The sequence below is a fragment of the Dendrobates tinctorius genome, unplaced genomic scaffold (assembly GCF_039654945.1).
Source record: "Dendrobates tinctorius isolate UK_male_01 unplaced genomic scaffold, ASM3965494v1 ptg000152l, whole genome shotgun sequence".
NCBI classification, from domain to species: domain Eukaryota; kingdom Metazoa; phylum Chordata; class Amphibia; order Anura; family Dendrobatidae; genus Dendrobates; species Dendrobates tinctorius.
In genome coordinates this window covers 5,260,439-5,280,141 of record NW_027361819.1, presented here as the reverse complement: position 1 = coordinate 5,280,141, position 19,703 = coordinate 5,260,439, and the positions used below count along the sequence as shown (strand labels likewise).

The 19,703-nt window shown below is 49.3% G+C and overlaps 1 protein-coding gene across 1 annotated transcript; it reads left to right on the top strand.

Annotated features, from left to right (window-relative positions):
- The first annotated feature begins 385 nt into the window (after positions 1-385).
- Positions 386-17,030, top strand: LOC141050809 (nuclear factor 7, brain-like). The gene is made up of 9 exons (XM_073547477.1): positions 386-737; positions 9,792-9,866; positions 10,906-11,066; positions 14,010-14,453; positions 14,536-14,631; positions 14,717-14,950; positions 15,039-15,061; positions 15,152-15,282; positions 16,353-17,030. Exons 1-9 carry the CDS (start codon positions 539-541, stop codon positions 16,889-16,891), a joined length of 1,902 nt encoding a protein of 633 aa, XP_073403578.1. The 5' UTR covers positions 386-538; the 3' UTR covers positions 16,892-17,030.
- The last annotated feature ends 2,673 nt before the right edge of the window (positions 17,031-19,703 follow it).

Genomic DNA, 19,703 nt, shown 5'->3' with positions numbered 1-19,703 from the left:
CCCAAACATGCGCGTGACACAGAGAGACCGATAATCTGCCAACCCCCAAATAGGCGAGCAACCCAATCAGCCCCAATGTCACTGCTGCCTATTAGTGCAGGAAGCCGTTTATCACATCCAGCTGCCTCTGGCACATCACCATGCTTTACACTGCAGCACTGCTAGTTCCTTTAGGCCGCAGCTGGCTTCCGTCTGGTGCAGGGCTGAGGTGATAGAGTCCCTGTGTGCACAGATGAGGCTGCACATCCGCCTGGGCCTACATATCTATGCGCCGAGTGCTACTCTGCCGCCTGCTCCTCCCCCGGTGCGCAGCGCCCTCTGCTGGTGGCTCAGGTGGCTCCCACGTGCGGGGCCGGAGGCCGCCATTCTATTGTCCTACAAACCGGAAGACGTGTTACGTGCTTGGGAAAGGCGCATGCGCAGTTCGCACTGTAGAATCGGGCGCGCAGTCCAGCAGCTGTGTTCAGGCCCCCCCTCCTCTGTGTGAGGTAACGACGGTGTCCAGGCCCCCCGCTCTCCGGTACCGCAGCCCCCAGCCATGGCCGCCACAGCACAACCCGATGTCTCCGAGCTGGAGAAGAAAGACGTCCTGGCCGGGGACGAGGCGGACAACGAGGAGGTCATGGACGAAGAGGAAGACGACGAGGGCGGAGATGGAGACGACGGGGACGTGGAGGAAGATGTGATCGTGCAGATCGGAGCCACGTACTCGTGCAAGAGGCAGGACGGCTCCTACCGTGAGTGATATATCCCCCTGTATACCGCGTATCCTCCTATATACTGTATATACAGGACGGCTCCTACCGTGAGTGATATATCCCCCTGTATACCGCGTATCCCCCTATATACTGTATATACAGGACGGCTCCTACCGTGAGTGATATATCCCCCTGTATACCGCGTATCCCCCTATATACTGTATATACAGGACGGCTCCTACCGTGAGTGATATATCCCCCTGTATACCGCGTATCCCCCTATATACTGTATATACAGGACGTCTCCTACCGTGAGTGATATATCCCCCTGTATACCGCGTATCCCCCTATATACTGTATATACAGGACGGCTCCTACCGTGAGTGATATATCCCCCTGTATACCGCGTATCCCCCTATATACTGTATATACAGGACGGCTCCTACCGTGAGTGATATATCCCCCTGTATACCGCGTATCCCCCTATATACTGTATATACAGGACGGCTCCTACCGTGAGTGATATATCCCCCTGTATACCGCGTATCCCCCTATATACTGTATATACAGGACGGCTCCTACCGTGAGTGATATATCCCCCTGTATACCGCGTATCCCCCTATATACTGTATATACAGGACGGCTCCTACCGTGAGTGATATATCCCCCTGTATACCGCGTATCCCCCTATATACTGTATATACAGGACGGCTCCTACCGTGTGTGATATATCCCCCTGTATACCGCGTATCCCCCTATATACTGTATATACAGGACGGCTCCTACCGTGAGTGATATATCCCCCTGTATACCGCGTATCCCCCTATATACTGTATATACAGGACGGCTCCTACCGTGAGTGATATATCCCCCTGTATACCGCGTATCCCCCTATATACTGTATATACAGGACGGCTCCTACCGTGAGTGATATATCCCCCTCTATACCGCGTATCCCCCTATATACTGTATATACAGGACGGCTCCTACCGTGAGTGATATATCCCCCTGTATACCGCGTATCCCCCTATATACTGTATATACAGGACGGCTCCTACCGTGAGTGATATATCCCCCTGTATACCGCGTATCCCCCTATATACTGTATATACAGGACGGCTCCTACCGTGAGTGATATATCCCCCTGTATACCGCGTATCCCCCTATATACTGTATATACAGGACGGCTCCTACCGTGAGTGATATATCCCCCTGTATACCGCGTATCCCCCTATATACTGTATATACAGGACGGCTCCTACCGTGAGTGATATATCCCCCTCTATACCGCGTATCCCCCTATATACTGTATATACAGGACGGCTCCTACCGTGAGTGATATATCCCCCTGTATACCGCGTATCCCCCTATATACTGTATATACAGGACGGCTCCTACCGTGAGTGATATATCCCCCTGTATACCGCGTATCCCCTTATATACTGTATATACAGGACGGCTCCTACCGTGAGTGATATATCCCCCTGTATACCGTGTATCCTCCTATATACTGTATATACAGGACGGCTCCTACCGTGAGTGATATATCCCCCTGTATACCGCGTATCCCCCTATATACTGTATATACAGGACGGCTCCTACCGTGAGTGATATATCCCCCTGTATACCGCGTATCCCCCTATATACTGTATATACAGGACGTCTCCTACCGTGAGTGATATATCCCCCTCTATACCGCGTATCCCCCTATATACTGTATATACAGGACGTCTCCTACCGTGAGTGATATATCCCCCTGTATACCGCGTATCCCCCTATATACTGTATATACAGGACGTCTCCTACCGTGAGTGATATATCCCCCTCTATACCGCGTATCCCCCTATATACTGTATATACAGGACGTCTCCTACCGTGAGTGATATATCCCCCTGTATACCGCGTATCCCCCTATATACTGTATATACAGGACGGCTCCTACCGTGAGTGATATATCCCCCTGTATACCGTGTATCCCCCTATATACTGTATATACAGGACGGCTCCTACCGTGAGTGATATATCCCCCTCTATACCGCGTATCCCCCTATATACTGTATATACAGGATGGCTCCTACCGTGAGTGATATATCCCCCTGTATACCGCGTATCCCCCTATATACTGTATATACAGGACGGCTCCTACCGTGAGTGATATATCCCCCTGTATACCGCGTATCCCCCTATATACTGTATATACAGGACGGCTCCTACCGTGAGTGATATATCCCCCTGTATACCGCGTATCCCCCTATATACTGTATATACAGGACGGCTCCTACCGTGAGTGATATATCCCCCTCTATACCGCGTATCCCCCTATATACTGTATATACAGGACGTCTCCTACCGTGAGTGATATATCCCCCTGTATACCGCGTATCCCCCTATATACTGTATATACAGGACGTCTCCTACCGTGAGTGATATATCCCCCTGTATACCGCGTATCCCCCTATATACTGTATATACAGGACGGCTCCTACCGTGAGTGATATATCCCCCTGTATACCGCGTATCCCCCTATATACTGTATATACAGGACGGCTCCTACCGTGAGTGATATATCCCCCTCTATACCGCGTATCCCCCTATATACTGTATATACAGGACGGCTCCTACCGTGAGTGATATATCCCCCTGTATACCACGTATCCCCCTATATACTGTATATACAGGACGGCTCCTACCGTGAGTGACATATCCCCCTGTATACCGCGTATCCCCCTATATACTGTATATACAGGACGGCTCCTACCGTGAGTGATATATCCCCCTGTATACCGCGTATCCCCCTATATACTGTATATACAGGACGGCTCCTACCGTGAGTGATATATCCCCCTATATACCGCGTATCCCCCTATATACTGTATATACAGGACGGCTCCTACCGTGAGTGATATATCCCCCTGTATACCTCGTATCCCCCTATATACTGTATATACAGGACGGCTCCTACCGTGAGTGATATATCCCCCTGTATACCGCGTATCCCCTATATACTGTATATACAGGACGGCTCCTACCGTGAGTGATATATCCCCCTGTATACCGCGTATCCCCCTATATACTGTATATACAGGACGGCTCCTACCGTGAGTGATATATCCCCCTGTATACCGCGTATCCCCCTATATGCTGTATATACAGGACGGCTCCTACCGTGAGTGATATATCCCCCCTCTATACCGCGTATCCCCCTATATGCTGTATATACAGGACGGCTCCTACCGTGAGTGATATATCCCCCTGTATACCGCGTATCCCCCTATATGCTGTATATACAGCACGGCTCCTACCGTGAGTGATATATCCCCCTCTATACCGCGTATCCCCCTATATACTGTATATACAGGACGGCTCCTACCGTGAGTGATATATCCCCCTGTATACCGCGTATCCCCCTATATACTGTATATACAGGACGGCTCCTACCGTGAGTGATATATCCCCCTGTATACCGCGTATCCCCCTATATACTGTATATACAGGACGGCTCCTACCGTGAGTGATATATCCCCCTATATACCGCGTATCCCCCTATATACTGTATATACAGGACGGCTCCTACCGTGAGTGATATATCCCCCTGTATACCGCATATCCCCCTATATACTGTATATACAGGACGGCTCCTACCGTGAGTGATATATACCCCTCTCTACCGCGTATCCCCCTATATACTGTATATACAGGATGGCTCCTACCGTGAGTGATATATCCCCCTGTATACCGCGTATCCCCCTATATACTGTATATACAGGACGGCTCCTACCGTGAGTGATATATCCCCCTCTATACCGCGTATCCCCCTATATACTGTATATACAGGAGGGCTCCTACCGTGAGTGACATATCCCCCTGTATACCGCGTATCCCCCTATATACTGTATATACAGGACGGCTCCTACCGTGAGTGATATATCCCCCTCTATACCGCGTATCCCCCTATATACTGTATATACAGGACGGCTCCTACCGTGAGTGATATATCCCCCTGTATACCGTGTATCCCCCTATATACTGTATATACAGGACTGCTCCTACCGTGAGTGATATATCCCCCTGTATACCGCGTATCCCCCTATATACTGTATATACAGGACGGCTCCTACCGTGAGTGATATATCACCCTGTATACCGCGTATCCCCCTATATGCTGTATATACAGGACGGCTCCTACCGTGAGTGATATATCCCCCTGTATACCGCGTATCCCCCTATATACTGTATATACAGGACGGCACCTACCGTGAGTGATATATCCCCCTCTATACCGCGTATCCCCCTATATACTGTATATACAGGACGGCTCCTACCGTGAGTGATATATCCCCCTGTATACCGCGTATCCCCCTATATACTGTATATACAGGACGGCTCCTACCGTGAGTGATATATCCCCCTGTATACCGCGTATCCCCCTATATACTGTATATACAGGACGGCTCCTACCGTGAGTGATATATCCCCCTCTATACCGCGTATCCCCCTATATACTGTATATACAGGACGGCTCCTACCGTGAGTGATATATCCCCCTGTATACCGCGCATCCCCCTATATACTGTATATACAGGACGGCTCCTACCGTGAGTGATATATCCCCCTGTATACCGCGTATCCCCCTATATACTGTATATACAGGACGGCTCCTACTGTGAGTGATATATCCCCCTCTATACCGCGTATCCCCCTATATACTGTATATACAGGATGGCTCCTACCGTGAGTGATATATCCCCCTGTATACCGCGTATCCCCCTATATACTGTATATACAGGACGGCTCCTACAGTGAGTGATATATCCCCCTGTATACCGCGTATCCCCCTATATACTGTATATACAGGACGGCTCCTACCGTGAGTGATAAATCCCCCTGTATACCGCGTATCCCCCTATATACTGTATATACAGGACGGCTCCTACCGTGAGTGATATATCCCCCTGTATACCGCGTATCCCCCTATATACTGTATATACAGGACGGCTCCTACCGTGAGTGATATATCCCCCTGTATACCGCGTATCCCCCTATATACTGTATATACAGGACGGCTCCTACCGTGAGTGATATATCCCCCTGTATACCGCGCATCCCCCTATATACTGTATATACAGGACGGCTCCTACCGTGAGTGATATATCCCCCTCTATACCGCGTATCCCCCTATATACTGTATATACAGGACGGCTCCTACCGTGAGTGATATATCCCCCTCTATACCGCATATCCCCCTATATACTGTATATACAGGACGGCTCCTACCGTGAGTGATATATACCCCTCTCTACCGCGTATCCCCCTATATACTGTATATACAGGATGGCTCCTACCGTGAGTGATATATCCCCCTGTATACCGCGTATCCCCCTATATACTGTATATACAGGACGGCTCCTACCGTGAGTGATATATCCCCCTCTATACCGCGTATCCCCCTATATACTGTATATACAGGAGGGCTCCTACCGTGAGTGACATATCCCCCTGTATACCGCGTATCCCCCTATATACTGTATATACAGGACGGCTCCTACCGTGAGTGATATATCCCCCTCTATACCGCGTATCCCCCTATATACTGTATATACAGGACGGCTCCTACCGTGAGTGATATATCCCCCTGTATACCGTGTATCCCCCTATATACTGTATATACAGGACTGCTCCTACCGTGAGTGATATATCCCCCTGTATACCGCGTATCCCCCTATATACTGTATATACAGGACGGCTCCTACCGTGAGTGATATATCACCCTGTATACCGCGTATCCCCCTATATGCTGTATATACAGGACGGCTCCTACCGTGAGTGATATATCCCCCTGTATACCGCGTATCCCCCTATATACTGTATATACAGGACGGCACCTACCGTGAGTGATATATCCCCCTCTATACCGCGTATCCCCCTATATACTGTATATACAGGACGGCTCCTACCGTGAGTGATATATCCCCCTGTATACCGCGTATCCCCCTATATACTGTATATACAGGACGGCTCCTACCGTGAGTGATATATCCCCCTGTATACCGCGTATCCCCCTATATACTGTATATACAGGACGGCTCCTACCGTGAGTGATATATCCCCCTCTATACCGCGTATCCCCCTATATACTGTATATACAGGACGGCTCCTACCGTGAGTGATATATCCCCCTGTATACCGCGCATCCCCCTATATACTGTATATACAGGACGGCTCCTACCGTGAGTGATATATCCCCCTGTATACCGCGTATCCCCCTATATACTGTATATACAGGACGGCTCCTACTGTGAGTGATATATCCCCCTCTATACCGCGTATCCCCCTATATACTGTATATACAGGACGGCTCCTACCGTGAGTGATATATCCCCCTGTATACCGCGTATCCCCCTATATACTGTATATACAGGACGGCTCCTACAGTGAGTGATATATCCCCCTGTATACCGCGTATCCCCCTATATACTGTATATACAGGACGGCTCCTACCGTGAGTGATAAATCCCCCTGTATACCGCGTATCCCCCTATATACTGTATATACAGGACGGCTCCTACCGTGAGTGATATATCCCCCTGTATACCGCGTATCCCCCTATATACTGTATATACAGGACGGCTCCTACCGTGAGTGATATATCCCCCTGTATACCGCGTATCCCCCTATATACTGTATATACAGGACGGCTCCTACCGTGAGTGATATATCCCCCTGTATACCGCGCATCCCCCTATATACTGTATATACAGGACGGCTCCTACCGTGAGTGATATATCCCCCTCTATACCGCGCATCCCCCTATATACTGTATATACAGGACGGCTCCTACCGTGAGTGATATATCCCCCTCTATACCGCGCATCCCCCTATATACTGTATATACAGGACGGCTCCTACCGTGAGTGATATATCCCCCTCTATACCGCGCATCCCCCTATATACTGTATATACAGGACGGCTCCTACCGTGAGTGATTTATCCCCCTCTATACCGCGTACCCCCCTATATACTGTATATACAGGACGGCTCCTACCGTGAGTGATATATCCCCCTCTATACCGCGTACCCCCCTATATACTGTATATACAGGACGGCTCCTACCGTGAGTGATATATCCCCCTCTATACCGCGTACCCCCCTATATACTGTGTATACAGGACGGCTCCTACCGTGAGTGATATATCCCCCTCTATACCGCGTATCCCCCTATATACTGTATATACAGGACGGCTCCTACCGTGAGTGATATATCCCCCTGTATACCGCGTATCCCCCTATATACTGTATATACAGGACGGCTCCTACCGTGAGTGATATATACCCCTATATACCACGTATCCCCCTATATACTGTATATACAGGACGGCTCCTACCGTAAGTAATGTGCCCGACCCCTATATACCGTGTATCTCACTATATATACAGGACGGCTCCTATTGTGAGTGATCGGCCCGACCCCTATATACCATGTATCCCCTTATATATACAGGACGGCTCCTATTGTGAGTGATAGGCCCGACCCCTATATACCATGTATCCCCTTATATATACAGGACGGCTCCTATAGTGAGTGATAGGCCCAACCCCTATATACCATGTATCCCCCTATCTACTATGCATAAATTAAAGGAGGGGGCCAAGGATTTAAAATGGAACCTGTCACCCCCCCCTTGGGCGTTTTTAACTAAAAGAGCCACCTTCAGCAGCACTAGGGCTGCATTCTGTGAAGGTGGCTTTTCTGTTTCTGACCCCCATTAACGCCAAAATATAGACTTTTATAAATAGTTCCTTATACCTGCTTTCTGTCACACAGGTATGGAGTGTCGCCGCCTCCCAGCTGTCCATCAGCCCCCCTCTACAGCGACCCTGCACCGCCTCCTTCTTTTGTATTTGCCGTTACATGTTGTCGGGCCCCTGCGCTGTGACAGCAGTTCTCGGGCTTGCATAGTGCGCGCTGCCCCGGAACTGTTGCGGAGGCCCCAGCCCCACAATGTGAATACTTCATAACTCACTGCGGGGCCGGATTTGGGGACGCAGAAACATGCAGGTGTGATAGCCTGATGGCAGTTCCCGGGCAGTGAGCACTTTGCGTGCCCGAGAACTGTTGTCACAGCGCAGGCGCCCAACATGTAACGGCGGCAAATACAAAAGGAGGCGGTGCAGGGACACTGTAGAGGGGGGTTGATGGACAGCTGGTAGGAGGGACACACCATACCTCTGTGTCGGAATGCAGGTATGAGGAACGATTTATAAAGGTCTATATTTTGTTGTTATTGGGGTCAGAAACAGAAGAGCCACCTTCACAGAATGCAGCCTTAGTGCTTCTGAAGGTGGCTTTTTTAGTTTTAGATAAGCCCGCGATGTAACCTGAAAGATAAGAAAAATGAGTTATATTATACTCACCCGGGGGGGCGGTCCGGGTCCAGTGTTGGTCCGATGGGTGTCACGGTCCGGCGCCTTCCATCTTCTAATTGTGACGTCTTCTTTGCTGCCTGTCGTGGCTCCTGCGCAGACGTACTGCCCTGTTGAGGGCAGAGCAGAATACTGCATTGCGCAGGTGCCGGACCTCTCCCGGCGCACTGCAGGACTCTGCTCCAGTGTTCTGCGCGGGAGCTACGACAGGCAGCAAAGAAGAGGACATCACCGTAAGAAGATGGGAGGCGCCGGATCGGACCGGACTGCCCCTGTGTGAGTATAATATAACTCATTTTTGTTATCTTTGAGGTTACATCGGGGGCTTATCTACAGCATTACAGAATGCTGTAGATAAGCCCCTGATGGTGGTGTCGACAGCTTATACTCGAAAAATGGTGTGACAGATTTCCTTTAAAGGTGGCAACGTTCTGAATTGATTGTTGGTGGGATTCTTTTTACCTGGCATTATAATGGGTGTATGACCTTTATATCCCCTGTGTACACCTAGACATAGGACGGCTTCTACCATGTGTGATGGGCCCTAAGGCTTCTTCCGTCATCGCAGTAGATGGACCATACACCCTGATCTCTAGTAGAACTGACCGCATATGGCGGCCTGTATTTGGCAGATTCTTGAGTCTTTTGCTTTGTGTTTTTATTTTCTACCAGATGACGCAGAAATCGTGAAGACCCGAATGAACAAGCAGGCGGGCCGGGAGGAATTCTACGTGCATTACGCTGGTCGTAAGTAATCCTCGGGGCTCGCCGTCTATAATAAAGGGGGGAGAGGTGGGTGAGAATGCAGATAACGCCTCCGTTCCTTGTAAGGCGCCGTATTCCTGGATGTGCAATGCCTTGCTCCGGAGAGTCTCATCAGTGTCCTGCTTGTGGATGGTTTCCTCAACACGAGTAACTTCAGTGGCCTCTTGAGCCGCTCCGGTTCCTCCTTCTCTCCAGGCCCAGTGCAACCTCTGTGAGGAGTCCACTGGGCACGGGGCTGCACTTGCCCCGCTTGTGTCATACCGTGTGGCTCGCTCTTTCCATTATCTCTTGATGTCTCTCGCTTCTGGCGGCTTTATCGGTTAGCGTTTCCAAGGAAAAGAGGAGTCACAAGCGGTCATCCATGACCAAACACGATCCTTCACACCCGCGTGTCCGGCAGAAAGTTGTATGCTCTGATAACTGAGGCCCAAGGCTTCATCTCTGCCTCTGACCTTATGGACATTCCTGTGTCTTCTGTAGTACAGGACCCCAAGCTAATTACTGATTCTTTATTCTGCCAAAATCGACCACTTTTTTCCTCTTTATTTTGGCATTGGGGGATTGCTGTATCCAGTCGTATAGAGTGGATGCCCTGTGCTGCCTTTCCCATCAGTGGGTTACAGGACAGGCTACGAGCCCCTCAATCCCACAGCCTTATAATCACGGCTGTCTACACCCTGAGATGATGGGTGCTTGCTCCTGTTGCCATTATTTCTTCCCCCTCTGAGTATCCAGCTCTGAAGTCTCGGTTTCGGGCACATTGTTTCTTGTGCTCAGTCGTACCCTTGACGAGTTGCATGTACTCTCGGACATTTCCAGAAGATCCTTATACCATGAGTTTTTTTCTCGATGGTTGAGTTGTCCGAATATTTGCAGTTGTTGCAGCTTCCAAGGGGCAATCGTGCTACAAAATGCCCGTGATGGCGACAGTCACAAGCTCCGAATGGTAAGTTCAGGCTGGTCAGACACCCACAGTCATAGTATGAAATTATGTTGTAAGTTCGGTTTTCCCCTTTCGCAGTGAATCGACGACAAAACGAGTGGGTTGACAAAACTCGGTTGGCGATTCCCAAGCCAGTAAAGGAAGAGGCCGAAGTGGCCAATGGCACCGACTCAGACATCACGGAGAACGTAAAGACACCCCAGAAACGGAAGAACGAGGACGAGGAACCTGAAGCGAAGGTAACGCAAGCCCCAAATGTGTCAGTCCTGCTCCACCGCAGCGCTCGCCACGCCAATGGGACGCTCTGTAATCACGCCTCTGCGTCACGTCTCTACCAATAAACTGGTTACATCCTCTGCTGTTATCGCACGTATCCGAATAGACGCCGATTGTACTCAGTCCATGTAAATGGCTGCTCGGGGGTTAAGCCAGGGTGGGATTTTACACATTTATGTGCAGATTTTTTTTTTTTAAGGCAATGTATTGTGCCAATCTGCAAGGACCCCCACGATCATAATGTGAAGGGGGTGCAGTCGGATTTTTCCCTGGCACTTTTTGCCTGCACCCCTGATAACATGGGTTGTGCCCGCGGTACCACCGCGACTGTATGGGAGCTGTCCTCATAGGTGTCGTAACTTAATTTTTGTTTTATAACTTTTACAGCCATCATGTGATTGTGATATATTCATACTCGGGGGCACTTTTTAGTATATTTTTTTTTCTCACTACATAGTCACTATCCTCCGGCCATGGCCGCCTGCCCCCTCACTCTGTGAATTTTGGCAGCCAGGTCTGCGGTGCTCGTATATTTGATCTGCATGTACGGTAGGGGGCATCCCATCATCTTTTTTTCCGGAGCACACCCTTCTTGGCATCCTGCTTTGCCGGGGGGGGGGGGGGATGTGTGCTTCCGATTGACAGTTTGCGTCATAGGCCTGAACCGTGCGCTTCCCCAGGCTGCCAGCAGAGGCGCCATTGGTGAATGGGTGAATGTGGATGCCGCACAGATCAAGTGTGGTGCGGGCAGGTTAGACAAAACCTGCGTGCAAGCAAACACTCCTTGACTAGGTAACTGCAGGGTGGCCAGTAACCTAGGCAATGAGCCATGCACTAGAGAGTTAAATCCCTCCGGTCTGGAGGGTTTTGCAATTCTCCCCATGTCTGAGCGTGGTACCAGACTATGCTGCAGCTCCTGAAGGTGTGGTTTCCTATCATGCTCGTCTGTCCCAAACAGCCTGGACCGTGCAGAGGCGACTGGATAAACCTGGCACATTTCTGCAATGCCGGCCTGGTAATATAGATGTAGCAGAGCTGGCGTGTCACGGTGCGCGGCTTCTTCACTATATTGGCTCTGTGCTATGATGTATCGGGCTGTTCTGCGGCCGTTGTGACATCACAAACAAGTCTACTGTAGCGGCACCGAATGACAATCCCAGCTCTGCTACATTTGTACACAACAAATTCAACATAGTAATAGAATGATACTGGTAATGACGCCATTCTGCAGTGTCGAAGCCTGAAAGCAAATGTTGACATAGATTATTGAAAGAAAAATCCTCTGGTGTCACGCAGGTACAAGGGGTGTGCTTTTTTTTTTCTTTTTTTTTTTTTTTATATAAACAAATCTACTCTTAATTCTCTGGTCGCGGACTCCGCAGACTTTCAATCTGTGAACAATCATTCATTGCAAGGTATGTAGTGTCTTCCAATCCTCGCCATGCTCTCCCTACGTCGGAGCATGAGGATGCCTCAATGTTTGCCTTCATCCTGTGTGTGCCGCGCTTTATACTCGGGGACTCCATGGCCGGTGCGTTAGTGACGCCGCGGTATGCTGCAACGACTTTCTGTAGTGTTCCATTCGCCTTCACTTATGACCTTTGTGAGGTGCCATGCCGGGGGTCGGGGCAATGATGCCCTGATTGTGCCCGCCAGGCTGCCCAGCCTCACCTAAGATCTGAGGAAACTCCTGTATTGCCATCGGATGATTTCTGCCATTAGACCTCGTTTATTTTATGTATTTAAGTGCAAATTCCATAATGGTCATTTTCACCCAAAATTGAATCTTCCTCATATCCTAGGGGCTACCGATGACTGTGCTGCCTCCTCCGCTCACGGCACCAGCTCTAGACATGTACAAAGGGTGTGCGGTGCTGTCTGTGGGGGTCACATCATGCCAGGGGTCTCCATACTCCTCGCACTTGAAATGCTCATTTTATATATTGTGCTAACCGGTAGAGGCGGCACGATTATCAAAGCAGTGTCCGAAAAAGCCAACGGCCATATTCTTGGGGGTGAGACTTGGCATCTCCGATCTGTTACCTGCTGCAGAGATCTACTCACTTTGGCAGCAGCCAGGGTCTGTGTGGTTGTCATTGATTTCTGTGATGCCCCCTTAGGTGACATAATACTACTGAAGAAATTTTTATTTTTCTGTTTTGATTTGTTATCTTAGTGGAGATGAGCGATTGCCGGACAATTCGGTAATCTCTGATCTCCAGCAACATCCACATGTGACCGAGCTGAGGTCACTGTAAGGGTCCCATAGACTAAAGATGGCTGAACCCGCCGGTGTTGGCTCACTCTGTGTATGGAGTCACCGGCCAACTGATAGGAGAGATGTCGATCACTCTTGGCAATTTCAGACTGCCAATCGCATTGTTCTCTCAAAGATAATCTGCCAGCTGATGTCTTAGATGGAAGCTAGCTTAGAGCACACGGGAGCGAGCGCCCTGTGTATGGGAGATGTGATCAAGCGTTTGGCAGCCATATAATGTGTATGTCCATCCTTAATCGGGTGCTGGGGGGTTCTTGAATATTGCTGTGGATGTCTGACCCTCATAATATTGTGTATAACTTCTGTTCCATTTTGTGTTTTATTTGTCTTTTATTTCCTGCAAATTCCAGGTGTCGCCCATCCAGCCTGCACCTCGTACCCGGCTTCCCCTGAATGCCTATTTTCTGCATCCAATAAACATTTCTTTCTATTTTGCAGTCGTCTCGCAGGGTCGGTCGGGGGCGGCCGGTTAAGATGGAGTCACTATGTGTTACCGTCCTCTGTGTGGGCAGTGCATGTCTGGGTGGACAGTCCTGCAGGTTATTGCAGAGACTGTTCTACGGAGGACGCACATTATCCCCGTCTCTCATTCATGAATTGTCCCCTCACATGTTGTATGTTTTTCTAGAAAGTGAAAGTGGATAACGCTGAAAACAATTCGGTGATGGCGTCCGGGGACTTTGCTGAAGAACTGACCTGCCTCCTGTGCAGCGAGCTCTTTAAGGATCCCGTCATGGTGGAGTGTGGCCATAACTTCTGCAGTAACTGTATTGACAAGTCCTGGGACGGGCAGGACTCCTTCACCTGCCCAGACTGTAAGGAAGTCATTACTGACAAGAGGTACACCACCAACCGAGCCCTGGCAAACCTGGTGAAGAAGACAGTGGGTAGCAGCTCCACCACCCTGACCCCTGCAAAGCCGAAACTGGCAGAGAACTGCCCTGAGCACGACGAGCGGCTGAAGCTGTACTGTAAGGACGACGGCACACTGAGCTGCGTCATCTGCCGCGACTCGCTCAAACACGCCAGTCACAACTTCCTCCCCATCCTGGATGCTGTCGGGTTGTACCGGGTAAGTGGTGAGGAAGCCCTCCTCAGATCTCATGGCTGCAGATTGTACATTTACCTAATCACCACCATTCCGTCACCCGCAGTCAGAGCTGTCGGCTATCGTTGCCCCATTAGAAGAAACCCTGAAGGTGACGGAGCAGCTGACTGACCAGCAGCAGGAGAAGGTGGAGCAGCACAAGGTGAGCGAGATACTCCTGTGATCCGGAGACTTGCCGTCCAACCACCCTTCATCTCATACGACATTTTCTGTCTCTTTCCCCGCAGACCAATATTTCCGAGTTCAGGCAGCATATCCTGGATGAATTCAAGAACTTGCACACTTTCCTGAAGGAGCAAGAGGAGAAACTTCTGGAGCAGCTGCAGGACCAAGGCGACAACCTACTGAAGGAGATGGAGACCAACATGGTGAAGATGCAGGAGAACCAGGACAACATTAAGCAGACCATCACCATGGCCAACGAGCGGGTGAACGACACAGACTCAATCTCTTTCCTGACGGTAAGTGCCGATGTCTGGTGATCTTTTATGTCCAGGCTCCCCTTTGCTTTCCTCGGATTAATCATTTTCTTAATCATCTTTCATACAGGACATCAAGTCTTTCATTGAGAAGTAAGTTTCTGCTGCAGCTTTAGGCTGTTAATGGGTACGGTGGTGCCGGCCGCGGGATGGTGAGTGAGATTCATGCTCTTGTCTCCGCAGGTGTCAGACACAGCAGAAAGAGGTGATGTCTTCTGGGAACAGCCTGCTGTCCAAGGATCTGTGCCAAGGGACGTTCAGAGGACCCCTCCAGTATACGGTGTGGAAGCAAATGAGGTCCTTCATTGTACCGAGTAAGTACAGAGCTCCATAAGGACCTGCTGTCATGAATTACAAGGGGGAATATATTCGTATATCCCACTGCTGCCACCAATTTTTCACGTACCCACTTCTCAGCACGTGACTTGGGGTTGCGCCTGCAAGGGTTAATCTGTCTCCTCTCAGTCCAGCATTCAACCTCTGTTCTATGCTGCAATAGGAGCATAAATCACACCCCGACACAGAACACACACCCTGCTTCATACACGCTGCTACCACTCACTGAATACACGGGCGATGAGTCCTGGAAATATTGCTACTACTATGTGCCAATCACCAGGATCACACACTCTAAGGCTATGGATTCTTTAGAACAACAAGGTTCAGACTTATTAAAAGTTTTAAGCTTTGATAGAAAAGGTGTACAGTGCTTACAATAAAAGGGTATAAAATATGGAAATAAAGTGACATGCAACTATGCAAAACAGTGATAAAAAGGAGAAACTTACAGAAATATCGAACTTTGCATTCTGTTATTCTGTCCCTGAGGGAGAAATATGGAATGGAACATATCAGCTAGGCTGCCCCTCACTGTGAACAGCTTTCTATGTGTAAAGGCCTTATTTATAAATTTACTCAGGGATCCGGTTTCTAGACCAGCCTCTCGTTAATATTCTAATTCTTGTTTGTGACTGGATCATGGCGACTCTACCCATGAATACATTATTTTCCTCTGAACACTATTTGTGTGCTCTTTCTGATAGATAGTGTCAGGCTGTAATTGGCATCTTTCTTCCAAAGAGTCAGAAGGTGTGAAATGTTTCCACTTTGTTTGTTCTCATCAAGGCCCCAAGGACTGGTGGGGTAAACAGTCATGTCAAGTGGCATACAGCACAAGGTTACGTGTCCTCTGCAGACCATGCCGTTTGTACTTGTGCGTAGTGACCACGTGGATGGCAGAGGTCTATGCTCATTACTCATGGAGAAATAAATGGCTGATAACAGAGGGCAATATTTGTATCAGATTGTGAGCTGGAATAAAGAATCAGAAAGTCCATGACCTTTTTTTTTTTTTTTTTTTTTTTTGTCTCCTCCTTCCTTTCAGAGCTGACTCCGATGCTGCTGGACCCATCCACTGCGCACCCCAACCTCGTGCTGTCCGATAACATGACCTGCGTGAAGTACGGAGACAACAAGCTCACGCTCGCTGATAACCCCAAACGCTTCAGCCAGTGCATCCTGGTCCTGGGCTCTCAGGGCTTTGATTCCGGACGCCATTACTGGGAGGTGGAAGTGGGAGACAAGACCGCCTGGGATGTGGGCATGGCCAGCGAGTCCAGCAACCGCAAGGGGAAGATCAAGCTGAACCCCAAGAACGGCTACTGGGCCATCTGGCTGAGGAATGGCAATGCCTACAAGGCTCTGGAGTCTCCCTCCAGGACCCTGATCCTGAGCGCCAAGCCCAAGAGGATCGGAGTGTACATAGATTATGAGGGCGGTCAGATCTCCTTCTACAACGCCGACGACATGACTGCCATCTACACATTCAGAGCCACGTTCACAGAGAAACTGTATCCGTACCTGTCCCCATTCCTGCATGACTCCGGCCTCAATGCCCAACCTCTGCGCTTCGTGCACGACTGATGCCGCTGCCGCGTTACAATGGTTTAGTTTAGCTTGTTGTCAAGAAATCCTGAAATGTCTTTGTTTAGTGACAACGTTTAGTTCATAATGTTCATCGTTGCTGTTTTATTTTTTATGGAAATAAAGTGTTGAATGACCAGTAACTTGTATGTGTCCTTAACTCTGACGCTCCGGGACGCCTCGCGCAGCCTCTGGCTCTCCGTAATGACTGACTGCACCAGAGACAGTTGAAAAACCAGGGGAAGAGTCCTGAGGAGAGATTTTGCATATTCCCAGTGCCTTCTGGGATAAGTGAAGCGTCTCCGCGAGCTCAAAGAACACTGGATTTTGGCCGTTGCAGCTGAAAGGAGGAAATCGGTAAACGGCACGCCTATCGGCGCGCAAATTTTGGCACATTTTTCACCACTTTGATATCTCTTTAGCAATAAGAATATGGAAGAGGTCAGGAGCCATTTGGTGAGCTGCATTTTGTGCTACATGTTCACAGTGGATAACCAAACTTTACATGCCAGAAATAGAAGCTTGTGTCCCTGTTGGAAAAGTTGCAAAATCTAGAAGAGAGGTTAGCCACATTGAAAATAATTAAGGAAGGTGAAGTGTTCTTAGCAGAATTATCTCCATGTTACAGAGAGAGCAGACATTCGAAGTGCACCTAAAGAAACAAGAATGGAAGCATGTGACCCAGAGAAGCAGGAGGATCGGGAGGCGGTCAGCACCAATACTGGTCAGGAACCAGTACCAGGCTCTTACGCAGGAGAACAAAGAATGTATTTCTTCAATCACTAACCACTTCTCTTGGCCTCTCACAGCTTTCAACCTCTGAAACACACACACTGTAACACCCTTGACCTGGTCTTTGTCCGGCTCTGTTCAATCTACCTAAATAACTCACCGCTTCCACTCTGACCACAACATTCTCTCCTCCACGCTCCCAAATCCTCGTCCACCCCAGCTCACTTCTACCTACCACACAATCAGAAATCTACAAGCCATTAACCCTCACACTTGCAGACTCCCTACACTCATCACTGTCCCCAATCTTTTTCCTGTCCTGTCTGGCTGTTCATCACTACGACACTCCTAGAAGCAACCTTGACCCCAAGTAGCTCCCCTCACCCTCAGAGCCTCCAAACACAAGAGTAAAAGCTTATGGAGGAAAACCCGCACACCAGAAGACTTCATCCACTTCAAATTTGTTAGGAACCTATAACTCTGCCCTTCACCTCACCAAACAGACCTACTTCACCACCCTGATCTCCTCACTAGCCAACAACCCCAAGAAACTTTTTGACACCTTTCACTGCCTTCTCAGGCCAAACACTCAAGCCCCTATCACAGACATTCATGCTGATGACCTGGCCTCCCACTTTATAGAGAAAATAGATAATATCCGTCAGGAAATATGCTCCCAACCACCAAGCGCTGTGACTCCCATCCCTGCGTATCCCCTGGCTCACTCTCCACATTTTGAACCCATCACAGAAGTCTCCAGCCAGACTCCTTGTCCGACTACATGCAGTATCGACCCCATTACCTCACATCTCCTAACTACAATCTTTAATCTCTCCCTTTCCTCTGACATTTTCCCATCCTCCTTCAAACACTATCGTTACTCCATTACTAAAGAAACCCGCTCTCAACCCATCCTGCACAAACTACAGACCAGTCTCCAATCTCTCCTTCATCTCTAAACTTTTGGAACACCTAGTCTACTCCCGCTTTACCCTTTACCTCTCCACTCACTCTCTCCTAGACCCTTCACCGTCCGGCTTCCGCCCCCTACATTCGACTGAAACTGCACTCATCAAAGTGACCAATGACCTGACCGCAAAACGTAACGGTGACCACTCTCTGCTGATTCTTCTCAACCTTTCTGCAGCTTTCGACACTGTTGACCACCATCTCCTACTCTAGGCTCCAGTCACTAGGCGTTAAGGACACTGCTCTCTCCTGGTATGTTTCTGGCCGCTCCTTCAGTGTTTTGTTCGCTGGCTCCACTTCATCTCTTCCTCTCACTGTCGGGGTACCTCAGGGCTCAGTGTTTGGCCCCTTTCTCTACACGGCCCCAATTGGACATCAGCAGATTTGGCTTTCAGTACCATCTTTATGCTGATGAAACAATTATACACGTCATCCCCTGACCTAACCCCGCTGAACTACAGAACGCCAGTGACTGTCTGCAGTCTCCAACGTCATGTCCGCTCTCTGTCTGAAACTCAACCTTTCAAAAACTGAACTTCTGCTCCCGCCATCTACTAACGTCTATAAATTTGACATCTCCCTCTCCGTGGGTGGCACCATAACACCCTGGCAGCAGGCGCGCTGTCTGGGTGTTATGTTTGACACCAATCTCTCCTTCACATCCCATATACAATCTCTTGCCGCTTACACCTAAACATCTCTAGAATCTGCCCTTTTCTTACCATGGAAACAAAAACCCTCAGTCACCCTGATCCACTCTGGCCTGGACTACTGCAACGCTCTATTATTTGGCCTACCCGTTACTCTACTTTCCCCTCTCCAGTTCATACTTAATGCAGCAGCCAGGGTTGTCCATCTGGCTAATCGGTACACGTCCGCTCTTCGCCAGTCCTTACATTGGCTGCCCATTCATTATAGGATCCAATTCAAAGTACTTGTTCTCACCCACAAAGCTCTCCACAGTGTGGCACCCCCCTACATCTCCCTCATTTGTCTAGCGGCCTATCCGACCGCTGTGCTCTGCAAACGACTTTCAACTAACCTCTGCACTAATCCGTACCTCTCACTCTCGACTCCAAGACTTCTCCCGGGCTGCGCCAATCCTCTCGAA

Coding starts and splice junctions, on each gene's coding strand:
- LOC141050809 (XM_073547477.1), top strand. CDS start 539: ATGGCCGCCACAGCACAACCCGATGTCTCCGAGCTGGAGAAGAAAGAC. Junction 9,867..10,905: donor CTACGTGCATTACGCTGGTC/GTAAGTAATCCT, acceptor CCCCTTTCGCAG/TGAATCGACGACAAAACGAG. Junction 11,067..14,009: donor ACGAGGAACCTGAAGCGAAG/GTAACGCAAGCC, acceptor ATGTTTTTCTAG/AAAGTGAAAGTGGATAACGC.